The sequence below is a fragment of the Anolis carolinensis genome, chromosome 5 (genome assembly GCF_035594765.1).
Source record: "Anolis carolinensis isolate JA03-04 chromosome 5, rAnoCar3.1.pri, whole genome shotgun sequence".
Classification (NCBI taxonomy): Eukaryota; Metazoa; Chordata; class Lepidosauria; order Squamata; family Dactyloidae; genus Anolis; species Anolis carolinensis.
In genome coordinates, this window is record NC_085845.1 from 200,251,400 (window position 1) to 200,268,378 (window position 16,979).

Genomic DNA, 16,979 nt, shown 5'->3' on the forward strand with positions numbered 1-16,979 from the left:
ACATACAACAACCCTGTGATCCAGGCCATGAAAGCCTTCGACAACACAATCCTGTTGTTTCGCCATAAATGAGATCAAATAAACTACAAAGTATTAAACACAAGTGTGTGTGTGTGTGTGTGTGTGTATACCACTATCAATTAGTTATTACATATCCATATAAATTCAAAAAATAAGCACTGTATAAATGTTTTTAGGCTCCTGCATTATACAATGGTCCTGCCAAATCCATAGATGTGGAGGATCATTCCATATCATTAAATGGCAGTGACATGAATGAATAAATATAGCAATTCTATATGTCAATGTACTGTATATAGCAAGCATGGGCAAATTTAGCCTTCAAATTTAGCCTTCCAAATTTAGCCTTTGTGGGAGTTGTTTTGGACTTCAACTCCCACAATTCCCTACCGGCTGTTAGGAATTGTGGAAGTTAAAAGTCCAAAACAGCTGAAGGGCTAAAGTTTGGCCAAGCCTGTTGTATGAGGAAAAGCAAGGGAAGAAGGGGGGGAAAAGAGGGACAAGGGGTATGAGATAAGGGAAGAAAAAAGAATCAAACAAAATGCAAACCTAGGTAACACCAGGCATAAACAACAACGTGATGTTTTGGCATGTCCCCATCAACATCACTACCATTTATTAATATGGGATAGGAGCCTCCCATGCTACAGTGGGTTACCCTGTGCCGGCAGGACTGCTGACAGAAAGGTTGATGGTTCGAATCCAGGGAGCAGGGTGAGCTTCCATTTGTCAGCTCTACCTTGCTATGCGGGGACATGAGAAGCCTCCCACAGGATTGTAAAACATCAAACATCCAGGCATCCCCTGGGCAACTTTTTTGCAGACAGCCAATTCTCTCACACCAGAATATTTGTGTGTGTCAGAATTTCCTGACACACAAAAAAAAATCATATGAGCTACGACAATCCATAGTCAATGGAAATTGTGGATCCTGCAGACCTACTACACATTGTTTCCATGTCATTTCATTTTTTACTTCTACTGTATGCTGCTCCCAATTCCATATAGAGGGAAAAGGTAGGATACAAATGCAAATCAAACAGCATAACAGAAAAATTTGCAATAAAGTCCTTTATTAAACCGTACATATTTCTCCCCACCTCCAGTCAGTGGGGAGTTCCTGCTTTCCCTGTTTTGCCACGTTTCCCTCTTTTTCCTTGTGCAAGTTTGTTCAAGTCCCTGGTAATCTTTTCAAGTGTAAGAAAAAGGTATTTATTCTTCGGAAAAAGTGTTGATCACCTTACATTCCAGTCGTAAACCTATTAAAATGACAGGGCCTCAGCCTGGCCCAGCAACCCTGGGATTTATAGGATGGGTTGCAGACTGTTTTGCTTGACTGCTAAAGCAAACGGAGGAGAAAACCTATTTATTTACAACATTTATATCCCGCCCTTCTTACCCTAGGGGACTCAGGGCGGCTGAATCTAAGAAAAACTAATTTAATAATAACAATAATAAATATGCACCATTATATTGGATGGTGGCTGCTAGTTGCCTAAACTGTGGGGCTACCTGAGGACATGTACCTGGCCAGGTGTACCTTTTGGTACTCCAAACATAGGTGACTGGGTTCATGGCAAAACACCGGTTACCCCATTTTTAGGATTCTAAGGAAACACATTATGCCTTATGATATGTGAATATTAAGTGCAAGGCAATCCACCAACTAAGTCAATATGGAGGAATATGCTCCAGCTATGAGTGTATATGGAAATGCAGTGAGATACGTACAAATCCCAGAAGGTACATGGCATCCCCAAATGCTCTGCATTTCTCCTTTGTAAGCCAAAATTTCAGGGATTTGTTTGTCCATAATGCTACACAAAGTGTTTCCCGGTATAACATGAGAATGCAAAATAATGTCACGATCTAACACTTAATTGTGCTAAATATGAGAAAACAAACCTTGTGGTTTTTATAGCACAAAATAAAGCATTCCAATCTGCTTGTAAACACAAAGTTATATATAAATATGCATGAAACACTGTAAAGACATTGCCTTTCAAGGATAAAAAGAGTGACACAAACAAATAAAATTATTCGGTGAAGAGAACAAAGTTCAAAGTAAGAGATTGGGACAGATTGACTACAACTCCTAGTATTTCCTAACCTTGGCTAGGTTGGCCCAGGCTGCTGCTGGGACTCATATTTCAATGGTCTCCTGAAGGGATATGAATCCCACCTCTGGGTTACTATGAGACGCTACACCAGGATTTATATGACAATGTCATATGTACAAGTCAATCCTTGACTGATTCATGATACAGCCTTTGAAATGGCCATACACTGGAGGGACCCGTTTCCCACTTCCCCTCCTAATAATGACACACACCCGAGCACCACAGAATCCAAAGAATATGGAGCACACTCAAAAATAAAATATAAAGCAACTATAATGCATTCTCTTTCTCTAATTACAAACTAAGGTTTGGCTAGGAGTCATTTTGCTCCAACTGCAGAATGCCATAGACTAGGGACACACATTTTTCCATTGGGGATATTCAAACAGAGGAGTGTAAAAATAAACTGACTGCAAGAAGGGAATTTTTAAAAATGCATTTCTCTGTTGAAGAAGGAAAATCCCTGAACAGGCTCTGGAACAAAAAAGTGGGAAGATGGGACACCTCTTGCCATTCCTAGATTATAATCTACCCAGCTATCACTCCACATTAGAATACATTTAGAAATTTAGCAAGCCAAGGTGAATAGTCATCCTTTCCCCTTGCATCTAGGTTTCTAAATATATGAGAGTGGAAAGCACAGTTCAATTGCAATTCCCAGGTCTGTTGAATGAGATGAAGATCCTACATTTTGGGTAGGGACAACCTCATAAACCTCTCCTTTAGAACTCCTTGAAAGTTAACATATAAAATCTAATAAGAAATAAAAAATATACCATAAAATAGACGGGCACTGAAGTCAAAGTTATCATAGCAAAGTGAGGAATTCTGAGCCTTATTTTTGGAATCTAGCTTTTTAATTCAGGGGGCAATTTGCCATCTGAAAACACTTCCATTCTGGATTATTTTGTGCACCAGGTTTACGGAATGACTATTTTTAGATGTTTGTTGGCCATTCTCTGCTGGTTAGGGATGATGGTCGGTATTGCCTCTCTCCTTTTTGGAAAGAAGGACACAGTTGGCAGGAGGGAAGGACTTGTGCCCTGTCCCAGAAGGAACACACATACACATAAGCCATATAGTAAGCCCTCCTCTTCCATAACTATAGAACTCACATCTGCATGATCTACAGTCTCTCTTCCACCAAATCCTAATAGGTTTGAACTGGAAAACCTAGACATTCCTAGACACGTGTCTCTGGGAATTGACTAGCTTCTCCAAGGCAACTGGAACCAGAAGTAAATCAACGTAATGGCCATACAAGCATCCGTAGTTGTAGGTAGTGGAGATCTGGCCAGGAATGCAATTCCCTGCAGATACAGAAGTTTTACTATATTTATATACACTTTACTGAAAAGATGTACATCAATGAGTTTTAGTCTGAACTCTAAAAAAGTTATACAAGATCCTACTATATTCTGTATTATTACATATTGGGGATGGAGTTGAGCATCTTGAGATAACGCCTTGACATTTCAGACCAACATTCAACGTGGAAATAACACTAAAATGGCCTGGGAACCACCAAGCACTCCCAGGCCACTTGAATATCACTGTATGAAGTCAATTTGCAGGAAATTATCATCCAGGTCATGATTTGATGTATTCCATTATGTTTTTGTTGGCATTGAATGTTTGCCAATTTTTTTGTTGTAAACTGCCCTGAGTCCCCTCGGAGAAGTAGGATGGGAAAAAATAAAGTTTTATGATGATGATGGTGATGATGATGATGATTGAGTTCAGCAATCCCATTTTACAATCACAAGGCACCTGGCCAACATTAACCTCCAGCTCTATATCAGTAATTTAAATGTCATTCTGACTAAGTCACTTCATTCTTTTGAAGCTGGGAACTCAAAAGCAAGGAGGGAGGACCAACTGCAAAGGTTCTTCCTCACCATGAAAGCCAAAGGTGCATACGACTTGGCTTTTGGCTCTTATGAAGGCAAACAATTGCCTCTAGCTTTTGTGTGGCAAATAAGAGAATGGCCACAACAGTGAACACCATCTCATGGCAACTGTCATGGTTAGCATTCTAGAAATGGCAATTTGGCCTCCCCTGGCTCTTCGGTGGTTTTTCAAGATGGCAACTATGTCATAAAATAGAATAGAATGTGTTCCATATAGCACATCCTCTCACTGGGACAGAAATTACACCAAGCTAGGACTGCATCAAGGTAAGGGATTGTGTGATTTTTCAGATCTCATTGAACAACCATTCCCATCATCCTACTCTGTTGCTCAAGTTGGCAGTGACCGAAGAAAACCAGGAGTCAAAAATACTTGGAGGACTGCATGTTCTTCACCTGGGAGCTAAACCGTTGTAGGTTTCATCTCAGTACCGTTCCATTTACTACCTCTACTCGGCACCTTCTTCTTTCTAAAAATTTCCCCACTTAAGGGAGCCTGTTCATTTGCTTGGCATAGCCAAAACCTGGTTATTTTTTGTATTACAAAAATCAATCCCCCGCTTCCACGAGAAGGGAATCCGCCAGCACGCTGCATCATAAGAAATAAAAAAACAACCTCAAGTCAGAAAAGGTCCCACTTTCAGAGAGGAAGACTTGAGCCTCCCTAGAGAGGGACGTTGTTCTGCGTCACTCCTGCTTCTTCTCGTCTGCCTTTCCCTTCTGCTCTAGCGTGGCTCCCAGGCTGTTCCAGACTTCTGTGTAGATCAGCGTCCCCACAAAAACCAAGAGGGTCCCGACCCAGTGCCAGGCGGTAAAGGAGTTCCTGAAGTACAGGATGGAGAAGATGAGGCTGACAAACTTCCGCAGGGTCACCACCAGCGTGACGGTCAAGGAGGTGCACTCTGTGGTCAAGATGAAGACCCCTCGGATGCAGACGTATCTGAGGGAGGGGATGGGTTAAAGGAAAACAATGCTGGATGTCTGGTGAGGAGGGTTGGTGGGACTCAGACACATGGTTCCAAAGCGCTGAAGTTTTTGGATTCCAATGGCAGGGAAATGGATTCCACCTAAATATTCGGAGGAACTTCCTAATGCAGGTATGGGCAAACTTTGGCCCTCTAGGTATTTTGGACTTCAACTCCCACAATTCCTAACAGCCTACCAGCTGTTAGGATATCCGTAGAGATACCAAGGTGCTTGTTTATAAACCCATTGTCCTCCCAACCCTGCTCTGCGCCTGCGAAACATGGACGATCTACAGACGGTCACACTCAACTCCTGGAGCGTTTCCATCAGTACTGCCTAAGAAAAATCCTGCAAATCTCTTGGGAAGACAGGCAGACAAATGTCAGCATGCTGGAAGAAGAAGCAAAGACCACCAGCATTGAAGCAATGCTCCTATGCCATCAACTCCGCTGGACTGGCCACATTATCCGAATGCCCAATCACCGTCCCCCTAAGCAGTTACTCTACTCCGAACTCAAGAACCGGAAGCGTAATGTTGGTGAGCAGGAAAAGAGATTTAAAGATGGGCTTAAAGCCAACCATAAAAACTGTGGCATAGACACTGAGAATTGGGAAGCCCTGGCCCTTGAGCACTCTAATTGGAGGTCAGCTGTGACCAGCAGTGCTGCGGAGTTTGAAGAGGCACGAATGGAGGGCTTAAGGGAGAAACGTGCCAAGAGGAAGGCCCTTCAAGCCAACCCTGACCGAGACCGCCTTCCACCTGGAAACCAATATTCTCACTGTGGGAGAACATGCAGATCAAGAATAGGTGTCTTCAGTCACCTGAGGACACACCCCCAAGACACCAGAAATGGAGGACCACCATCCTCGGCCTACGAGGGATCGCCTAAGTAAGTAAGTAAGTACCAGCTGTTAAGAATGGTGAGAGTTGGAGTCCTAAACACCTCGAAGGCCAAAGTTTGCCCATGCCTGTTCTACAAAGACACAGGCATTTGCTATACTGTATTAAGCACCAGCCACCTGCCTGCCATGTTCAAAAAAGGATACTGAGTGATGACATTCATTATGAGGTAGAACCACATGATGGGCAAACTGAGTCCAAGCACCGGGACCTGGAACAATTCTGTGAAAACAAGAGAAGGTGGTAAAGAACACTCCAAAGCTTTGCAAACAGTGGAGAACAGATGCATCGACTAGACACAACCCTCTTTGCTGGCTCTTCCCTACCTACAGTCTTCTTGCAGAGTACCAAAATTCATATTATAAAACATGGCCTAAATCAGTGTTCTCAACCTGTGGGTCCCCAGGTGTTTTGGCCTACAACTCCCAGAACTCCCAGGCAGTTTACCAGCTGTTAGGACTTCTGGGAGTTGAAGGCCAAAACGTTTGGGGACCCACAGGTTGAGAAACACTGGCCTCTAGGGGAAAAAAGCGATAATAGAGAAAGAACAGGCAGGGAGGGAGAGAATATTGCAGGATCTTGGGAAACACCAAGTGGACTTTCAAAGGTCAAGCCAATGGTCACTGATACAGAGAACTCATACATGGAATGGCAGGAGAGCATTTTCCATTCTGCCTCAGGTATCAAAACACAGGACAACTTCAGGAAAGCCTCCAACTTACCAGACTGGTTGAAGAGCACGGCCTGTTTGTAGATGTCGGGAGCCAGGAGGAGGAAGCCTGGAATGGGGAGCGCGTGCTGCCAGAAAGAAACAAGGCAAGGAGTTCAGAGGAACCTAAACAGGTCTCTGCATTCACACAGAGGACAACATCTCCCAGCATCAAACACTGACCCAGATTCTAATTCCCAGGCCCCTTCCACACAGCTGAATAAAATCCTACAGTTTCTGCTCTGAACTGGAATATATGGAAGTATGGGCACAGATAACCCAGTTCAAAGCAGATATTGTGGTATTTTCCGCCTTGATATTCTGGGTTATATCACTGTGGGGGAAGGCCCTTAGTTGCTACTAAATTAGAAGTTTACAGACTCAGCATTCAGTGGGGCCTATCGTAGCCAACGCCACAGTGTCGGAAGAGATCCCAAGGGCCACCCAGTCTAATCCCATTCTGTCAGGCATGAAGACACAATCCAAGCCCTCCCGACAAATGACCATTCCACCTCTGCTTCAAGACCTTCAGAGAAGGAGATTCCAACAGACTCCCAGACAGCAGCATATTCCACTGTCAAACAGCTCTTACCATTAGGAACTGTTTCCCAATATTTAGATGGAATCTCTTTTCTTGGAGTTTGCATTCTAGCACCAGAAAGGTTTTTGTAAGCTATTATTTCAAACTGTTTCACTATACTACAGAGCCCTTTAAAGCGGTACCAAAAACCAAATCCACTGCATCCACAAAAGGGCAGCAGACACTTACATTGTAGTAAAGGGCTTCCTTGGAGTGTTTGCCGAATTTTTTATACAGGGTCTCCTGGAAGATCCCCATCCTGGCCGACATGAGCAGGGCGAAGGTCAGCGCAGCAATGCCTGCAATGCAAACGGTGGTGTGAGTGTGCTATATATGCTGCCACAGCAAAGATTTCCAGTGTTTGGGATGAATTTTCAGGATCTTTATAGATCCTTGCTGCCCATTCCCACTGCTAGAAAAGCAAAATGAGGCTGCTTGAGTTAGCACAGTGAAGTCCTCCCCCTCTTCTACCAGAATTCCTCATATTGGTATTAGTATTGGGGAAAATACAGACCTAGCAACCACCAGAGGAAGGCAGAAAGGCTCTCCTCTTCCTCCTCTTTGCTTGTACTTGACGTGGAGCTCTAAGGAGGCAAAAGCAGGGAGAAAGGCTAATCAGCTGCTATATGTTTGCATATAAATGGAAACACTCCTGTAAGATCCTGTTTGCCCTATGAGACTTTAATAACACTACATTACAAAATTTGAAAAAGTTTATGTTCCTGGTTTGAAAGTGTTATTTCCTGTTTAATTGTGCGGTCCTTACATTGCAAGTGGTTGTTCTACTCCAGAAACCTCATTTTTGTGGCTGCCACAAACTAGGTTGAACTGATTGAGATGCTATAAGATATTCATTGAAAAGCTATAGCAAAATGTGTTGCAGGAGGTCCTGCAAGAACAAAGTTTTTTCAGTTTAATAAACTTTCCCCATGTTTTTATGATAGAACCAATTAGGAAATGACATTTATGGTCCAGGAACAAAAATAGTGTTACGTGCTGTAATGAGAGCAAGAACTGCACCCTATAACTCAGAATCAGATGTAAGAATGGATTCCCCAGCCCAGAGTCTGGAAAAATCCCTTCTCTGGACTCATATACAAAGGCATAGTAAAATGGTGTCCTTTATGTGAAACTAGTTTGGGTACCTGGCGTTGCCTGGCTTACTTGAAAAAGTCAATTTTTTAATTGTACAAAATGGATAAGATTGTAACTACAACTGACATCATGACAGGTGAACCCCAAAAGACTCAATCAGTACTTAAAGTTTGTTATGTTGGGCAAGTTTGCTATAGATGCATCATGGGTGGGGTTCAGTACAATGTCATTGGAGGGAGGGCATTGGTGTCTCCTGTGTAATGGGAGCTATAGCTATTTGTGGTAGTGGGAGCTTGTCTGTGTAAGGAGGCACCCCTGCCATATACATACACATATATTTTCACGTTTATTATGTGTATAGATGACAAAATCAAGGTTTGTTTTTTGGATTAAAAAAAACATATTTTCAAGCTGTGGATGCTGGAATCCTTGGAAACAGGGGACTAACTGTATTGTATTTTTGTGTTTGGACCCTTCATAAAGAAAGAAATGGGTCCATCATACAATTGAAGTATGTGGACAATATGTCAGAAAGAAATTGAAGACCTGGCTATGCGCGCAAGTGTTTAAAGTTCTATTGGCTTCGACTCGGTCTGGACTAAGGTTTATGAACAAGGTTTTGTGGATGAATGATTCAAGTATTTTATATTGTTTTAAATTTTGTATATTGTATATTGTTATTTCGCTCAACTGTTTTAACTGTTTTATTCTACTGTATTGTGATGTATTGGCATCAAATTTGTAAGCTGCCCTGTGTCCCCTTGGGTGAGGGCAGGATAGAAATAATAAATAAATAAATAAATGTCAATTTTACGAAAAATAGATGGCTAGTCTGACTGAGATCAGTACTGTTAACAACTGGTGTTAACAAATATCTATTTCCTGACAGTCAAACCTACATGTCATGAATTCCAATTGTCCCTTATTGTTATTTGGAAATCTGTCAAAATTACTAAAATTGAAGAGTTTTATATGAATAAAAATAGTCTAGGCAGGAAGGTTGTTTCTTACCACTTGTTTTGCAGACATGAAGGTGCAAATGAAGATTCCTAGGGATACAAGAGCTATGGAGGCATATTTGGAGACGGTATATCTGTAGCAGAGACAGAGAGGTTTCGTCAAGACCTGAACGCACTCAGAGGTTCCTAAATCTAGAACTTCCAAGCCAGTGGTCATGAAGACATACATTATTCCTGTAGTCAATATAGTCCCACATCCACTTTATAAATTATCCTCCTCTGCAGAGCCTCATATTGGGAGAGTTACTTTTTTGGGCCGACAAACCCCATAATCTCAGAACCACTGAAACAAAAGAAACCTTTCTAAGCTCTCCTTAAAATATGTATATTTGCCGCAACTGCAAATCGAAGGCAACTCACCTCTTCTTCAGAATGATGATGCCCAGCGCCATGTTGGCGATCAGAGATCCCTGAAGTCAGGAAAAGGTTTTGTAGGGACAGATGTTCAGAAGAAAAATGGAAAGAAACATAGACAAGGTGAGTTAGGAGGTGGAAAAAAGGGTGAACAGAACGCCCGTAATTATGCCCAGGTGGAAAAAGGGACAGAGCAAAGGTTTGTATGTCACAAGGCCCCTATGAGGTGGCAGTAGAAAGAAACCAATTAGGATTTCTAAGTTTCCTTTTCCTAACACAAGGAGAAGAGGAATATTTGACCAAGGCTACCCTACCCTTCTTCTGAAAGACATTCACAGCCTCAATGTCTTCACAGGGCTCCTCAAAGGTTTGAAGAAATGTCATGAACTTCTTCTTCTACATTTGTACAGAATCATTCCAATACAATTATTGCAATAAGTTTGTGTGCATTTATTTATTTCTCGCTGGTTGGATCTACACTGCCATATAATCCAGTTCAATGCAGTTAATCTGCATCCTGAAACTGCATTATATGGCAGTGCAGATGGGGCCTCAGATTCTGAAGATCCTTAAAGAGCAAATTAAGGAAGTACAGTAGAGTCTCACTTATCCAAGCCCCGCTTATCCAAGCTTCTGGATAATCCAAGCCATTTTTGTAGTCAATGTTTTCAGTATATCGTGATATTTTGGTGCTACACTTGTAAATACAGTAATTACAACTTAACATTACTGCGTACTGAACTACTTTTTCTGTCAATTTTGTTGTATAACATGATGTTTTGGTGCTTAATTTGTAAAATCATAGCCTAATTTGATGTTTAATGGGCTTTTCCTTAATCCCTCCTTATTATCCAACATATTCGCTTATCCAAGCTTCTGCTGGTCCGTTTAGCTTGGATAAGTGAGACTCTACTGTATAATCATTCTTTATTTTTATATCCCGCTCCCATCTCCTCCAGGGGGACTCGGGGCGGCTCACATGGGGAAGAAGCCCAATGTCACATATAATAAACAGTTATACAATAAAACCAATATAAACAATAAAACCATATAACAGCATAAAACAGGATAAAACAGCATATCAGAACAATGAGTCTGAGCATAGTGCAATATATAGAGAGAGACAAAAATTATACAGGCTCAACGTAAGGCTCAGGATAAAATATAGGGCGATCAGAAAGATGATCTTATTTAAAAATAAAATCAACAGGAGAGGAACATCGATAAGGTGCGAAGGCTGCGACAACTACATCTCTAACTGGGGCTATTCAGTCAAAAGCATTTCGAAATAGCTATGTTTTGAGGTCCTTACAAAAAATGGACAGAGAGGGTGCCAGCTGATGTGCTTTTGAGTTTTAAGCCTTAAATTAAGTCTTGGAGGTCCACAGCAGTGACAGACATTTAGTTTTTGTGGCAAAAAAAAGGTTAAGAATCATGGACTTAGATCATATAATATTTTTTCAAATCTACAGACAATATCAAAAGACAAGCCAAAAATTAAGGAGTTCTTTATCTGTGGGTTCAAACAATGGAGGGGGTTCGACTAGATGACCTTTGTAGCCCCTTCCACTCCTAATATTCTATCTTTAAGAGAGATCAATATAACAATACTTTCAGAGGACGACAATTCTGTATTGATGGACAAGAAATAAATGGTTAAGGACACTGTGCACCCCTGTTATATTGAAAATTGCATGAAACACCAAGAGATAAATATTTAATGATAGGGATAAAATGTCCAGAGCCTGTCATTGACTTTAATGATAGGGATAGAAGTAGAGTCTTGCTATTTTGTTCAATTAGGACAGCCATGGTTCAGTATCTAGATTTGCAAGGAAATCGCCCCAATGCCCATGAGAATAACTGAGTAGTAGTCTCTTAACAGACATGTGGATTCATTCAAAATATTTGTAAGTACTGTCTATGTTGATAAGAGTTTTCAAACTATGTGACATTGCCTTTCATTGTACCAATGGATGGTTTATCACCGATTCAGATGACACACACACACACTGAGAGGGATTTCAATAGCATTACCCATTACCAACAGCAGAGCTGACGTAATGTACACTACAAGATTTTGAAGCCTATAGGTGAGAGATTTCCCCCCCCCCCATAATAGCATTTGATTTCCCCCTGGGTCAAAGGGAGGAATGCCACCTATTAACGAGAAAGTCAAAATGATGAATGTGGAAACATTCGGAGTAAAGAAGGGATATTCAAGCTCCTAGTTCCTGCTGACCCCTGCAGAATCAAATCTGCTCTTAGGAAGATAACCTTGAAAACAATTGAAAAATAGTTTTTTAAAAACATTTCTCTGCCCATGTGATTCTAGCAGATACACCCAGGAAATCTACTTTTCCAAGCTCCTTTAGGATAGCAGGTAACTCAGATTCAAAGTGCATTTTTAGAGCCCCATGTTAAATCACAGAATTTACTGGAAACACGGTGAATTCATATTAGTGAATATGTATAAATAAATAAATAAATATACCCCATGTTCGAACGCTGTGTACTTTCCCATTCCTCTCCACCTGCTTTCCTTTTCTGTTTCTTTTCACCATGCTTCATCCATGCAAGATGACATAAGAAATGCTCTGCCTTCTCCATATTAGCTTCTTAAGCTACTGGTTCCCAACCCTTTCCTTTATGAGGGTGGCTATGCTATCACTGAGCAACAACTGCTAGCACCAAAAGCTTTTGCAGACCACAACATAAACAAGCAGGTTTTAACATTTTTAACTAGCAGCAGGCAACCTATGGACTGATATATTTCATGAATTAAAGAAAAAGGTTCCAACACTGACCACTCCTACCACCTCTCTGTAACTGGTTCACCAAATTCACAAACAGATATCAAGTGGTCCTTGATTCCAAACCAGAGCAATGCCCTCAAACCATCTGCTAGACCTTCGCAGCCTATAGATTGGAAACCACCATCTTAAGCCATTTGACCAATTGCCATCAGAAAAGGCAATCCTGTCCTTCCAAATTGAGTTATTATCGAACAGGCGTGGGCAAACTTGGGCCCTTCAGTAGGCTGTTAGGAATTGTGGGAGTTGAAGTCCAAAACACCTGACGGGCCCAAGTTTGCCCATACCTGCTGTGGAGCCATCTGGCTTAAAGATGCATAATTACCACTCCAATCATCCCAAATAATTTCTCAAGTTGGATGGGACTGATGGGAGCTTAAACCTGAAATGTCAGGCATGTCCACCTCCTGTTCTAAGTTATACCCATAGAAGAGATTCAAGGTAAGACTCACCGATCTAAATATCATATGCAGCGGCATTGAAATATTCAAGTTGAGGGCATAGTTGTTCACCACACTGACTGTGAAGAACATGGCCACCATGATGAAGTAGTACCTGGGAAGATAACCAGCAAGTATTGAGACAATGACTTGGGGGCTGAGGAGCAGGGTCTAGAATTGGGAAATATAGATGCATTCCTTCCCTCCCACCAGGTTTAGTAACATCGTCATACTTGATAGGGATAACAGGCCGTTTCCTTCCAAAGTTTGCCTCGAAGATGAAACCTTCCACAGCTATGAAGAAGAACTGGGCAAATGTCACTAAATTCCCACATCCTGGAAATTCCCTGCATTTGAGAAAGAGAAGGACAGGGGGGAGGGAGAAAAAAATAAAGAGAAGAGCAACTTATCTTTGCAGAAATAGCATAAACTCAATTATGCCCCAAAGGCTTGAATAAAAACAAACATGTTTTGACACCAGTGTTGGTGCTAACCAGGTCTCTAATGGGAAAGTGGAGCATATCAACAGCTCAGAAGGCCCCTCCCATGTTCTTCCGCCAAAGACGGCCTTTCTAGCAGACATTGTCCACATGGTACCAATTTTGCATATAATTATTCTTTACTCTGGGTTCTCAGTATCCATTAATGTTTGATTTCAGGACCCCGTGTGAATACTAAAATCCATGGATAATTAATTCTTATTAAATACAATGGCTTAATACAAAGGCACCCCTTAAACAAAATGGCAAATCAACACAAATGAGAGCCGGGGAGCACATGACGGGAGACTACATCAGGATATGCTTACACACCAGCATGGCAAAATGTAGGTTGGCTTTTAAAATATTTTTCTCTGAATATATTCAAGCTGTGGTTGTTTGAATCTGTGGACACAGAACCCATGGATAAAAAGGACTAAGTGCATTGTTGTCAATGTATATGTGCCCATATCTCTTTACTTATAGCAATCCCATGATTTTCATTGGGTTTTCTTAGGCAATAAATATTCAGTGGTGGCTTTCCCACCTCCTTCTGAAATCATGGAGCCCCCGGTGACACAGCATGTTAAAGCGCTGAGCTGCTGAACTTGCGGACCGGGTCTCAGGTTCAAATCCGGGGAGCAAATGTGAGTAGATCAATAGGTACCGCTCCAGCAGGAAGGTAACAGTGCTCCATGCAATCATGCCGGCTACATGACCTTGGAAGTGTCTATGGACAACGGCGGATCTTCGGCTTAAAAACGGAGATGAGCACCAACCTCCAGAGTCGAACACAAATGCACTTAATGTCAGGGGAAAACCTTTACCTTTACCTTTTACTTCTTCTGAAATATAGCCTATAGCACTGGATATTACTTGGTGATCTCCCATACAAGTATTAACTACGGCTGACCTTGCTTGACTTCCAATCTCATTCCTACCCCCCCACCCCCCCCACTTTTTCTTTCAATAGCCCTTAGGAACTTGAACAAATACGTTCTGGTCAAAATGCTAGTCTGAGAAATAAAATCTTCTACACAACTGGAGACTCAAACTCTCCTACATTAGTAAAAGAACAACAACAGCCCATAATCTATATCATCTACTTAGTTACAAATGTTCAACCAAGTCTCCTGCCCGTCAGAAAATGCCTATTTTACCAGGCAGTAGTTGTACTAAAGAATGGATGCATGTTTAGCTGGTGATCAGGGTACAAGAGAATGACTTTCTAGCCCCATTACACCAGCAAGCAAAACTGTCACAATCAGACACAGTAGCCCATGGCAATTTCTTCTTTGAGTCTTGCTTGCCAGTGGAACAAGGCTGGAGGTATGCTCTTTTGCACCCTGATCACCAGCTGACCAGACCTCCATCTCTCAGTGCAGCTTCTGTATGCTAAATTAAATTCAGGACTGCATTTGCAATTGCAGAAATAGTGCCAGGATTGTGACTCCGTAGTGCTAGTAGATACAGGGAAGTTAAGGATGTGTAGCACTTGGTTACGAATCTGTAACTCCAATACAGAAAGCTAGTCAATAATAATAGCTTTTGCACTTTAAAAAAGGAAACAGAAAAACAACTGAATAAATAAAAAGGAAACCAAGAAAATACCAAAAGGCTAAGAAGTCATAGAAAGATGGACAGTGCAGGATACCCAGATTCTTGGAAAATCCAGAAATCGATCCCTTCTCTATATAACCTTCCCACCTCCTCAGGCTCAAACTGAACAGGATGGTGTCAAGTTCACTACAGAAGAGCTTTCTCTTTGCCTTGCATCACTAAGCCAACACAAGCAGGCTATGGACAGCCACACTCATGTACATAATAAAGGTGTTGTACTCGGTTAGGTCAACAGTTATTCTAGATGGTGGTTTTATTGCCACAGGTATCGCCTTAAGTTTGGCAAGTGATTTATATGACAACCTGCCGGGTTACAAGTCAAAACAGCTCTGAGCCCCCAAGAAGAAGAAGAAGAAAAACAAGCTTTTGAAAATAGTTTCCTTTGTTAAGCGGAACCTACAGAAAGAGGAGCCAAGCTAATGAAATACAACAAATTCAGATGGGGGAATATACAAGATTTACAGGATGTTATCACTTCATCATATTAGGCAGGGAAGTGTGTGGCAGAGGAGAGCAAAGAAAAGCTCAGTCTTACTGCGTTTTTTAATGAAATGGGTGTTTTCCCTGCCTTTTATCTCTTTTTTCCTTTCCGTATTCTTTCACTGCAGTTGCCTTCACACAGCAGAGGGTTGGCCCTGCCCATCACCATTCTCCCTGATCACTCCCCGCCCCCCAACAGAGAAGGGTGTGGACCTTGGAAAGCTATAACTCCCAGGACTGTGTAGTATGGAGCTATGGTATTCAAAGTGGAGACCAATAGCATTCATTCCATAGTGTAAATGCACCAGGAGAAGGGTATAGACCTTGGGAAACTATAACTCCAATGAGGACTTCATTGCATGGAGCCATGGCATTTAGAGTGGGGTGCATGGGCATTAATTTCATACTGTAACTGCACCAAGAGAAGGGTATGGCCCTTGGAAAATGAGGACTCCTAGGACTGCACAGCACGGAGACTAATAATAATAATAACAACAACAACAACAACAACAACAACAACAACAATAATCCTTGCAGCCCAGAAGCAATCCATCAGAACAAATGCAATTAAGGCCAAGATTGAAAAATCAGCTGATGACCCAAAATGCAGACTGTGCAAGAAAGCTGACGAAACCATTGATAATCTCCTCAGCTGCTGTAAGAAAATCACACAGACAGACTACAAACAGAGGCACAACTATGTGGTCCAAATGATTCATTGGAACTTATGCCTCAAGTACCACCTCCCAGCAGTAAAGAACTGGTGGGATCACAAACCTGCAAAAGTATTGGAAAATGAACATGCAAAGATACTGTGGGACTTCCGGATCCAGACTGACAAAGTTCTGGAACACAACATACCAGACATCACAGTTGTGGAGAAGAAAAAGGTTTGGATCATTGATGTTGCCATCCCAGGTGACAGTCGCATTGACGAAAAACAACAGGAAAAACTCAGCCGCTATCAGGACCTCAAGATTGAACTTTAAAGACTCTGGCAGAAAACAGTGCAGGTGGTCCCGGTGGTGATGGGCACATTGGGTGCCGTGCCAAAAGATCTTAGCCAGCATTTGGAAACAATAGGCATTGCCAAAATTACGATCTGCCAACTGCAAAAGGCCACCCGACTGGGATCTGCACGCATCATCAGAAAATACATCACACAGTCCTAGACACTTGGGAAGTGTTCGACTTGTGATTTTGTGATACGAAATCCAGCATATCTATCTTGTTTGCTGTGTCATAAAATAATAATAATAATAATAATAATAATGACAATTTATTTATTTATTTACAGCATTTATATTCCGCCCTTCTCACCCCGAAGGGGACTCAGGGCGGATCACATTACACATATAGGCAAACATTCAATGCCTTTTAACATAGAACAAAGACAAACAAACATAGGCTCCGAGCGGGCCGCGAACTCATGACCTCCTGGTCAGAGTGATTCATTGCAGTGATTCATTGCA

The 16,979-nt window shown here is 41.8% G+C and overlaps 1 protein-coding gene across 1 annotated transcript in view; it reads right to left on the reverse strand.

Moving 5' to 3' along the window:
* Nucleotides 1–1,077: 1,077 nt before the first annotated feature.
* Nucleotides 1,078–16,979, reverse strand: part of slc35b4 (solute carrier family 35 member B4) — a 16,972-nt gene continuing 1,070 nt past the window's right edge. Inside the window, exons 2-10 of the mRNA XM_003220751.4 lie at nucleotides 13,162–13,275; nucleotides 12,941–13,043; nucleotides 9,682–9,731; nucleotides 9,314–9,395; nucleotides 7,722–7,791; nucleotides 7,397–7,506; nucleotides 6,641–6,716; nucleotides 6,065–6,140; nucleotides 1,078–4,991 (exon numbers count right to left, since the gene is read on the reverse strand). Coding sequence (XP_003220799.2) covers nucleotides 4,739–4,991; nucleotides 6,065–6,140; nucleotides 6,641–6,716; nucleotides 7,397–7,506; nucleotides 7,722–7,791; nucleotides 9,314–9,395; nucleotides 9,682–9,731; nucleotides 12,941–13,043; nucleotides 13,162–13,275 — 934 coding nt within the window. The 3' untranslated portion in view covers nucleotides 1,078–4,738. The remainder of the gene's footprint in view (nucleotides 4,992–6,064; nucleotides 6,141–6,640; nucleotides 6,717–7,396; nucleotides 7,507–7,721; nucleotides 7,792–9,313; nucleotides 9,396–9,681; nucleotides 9,732–12,940; nucleotides 13,044–13,161; nucleotides 13,276–16,979) is intronic.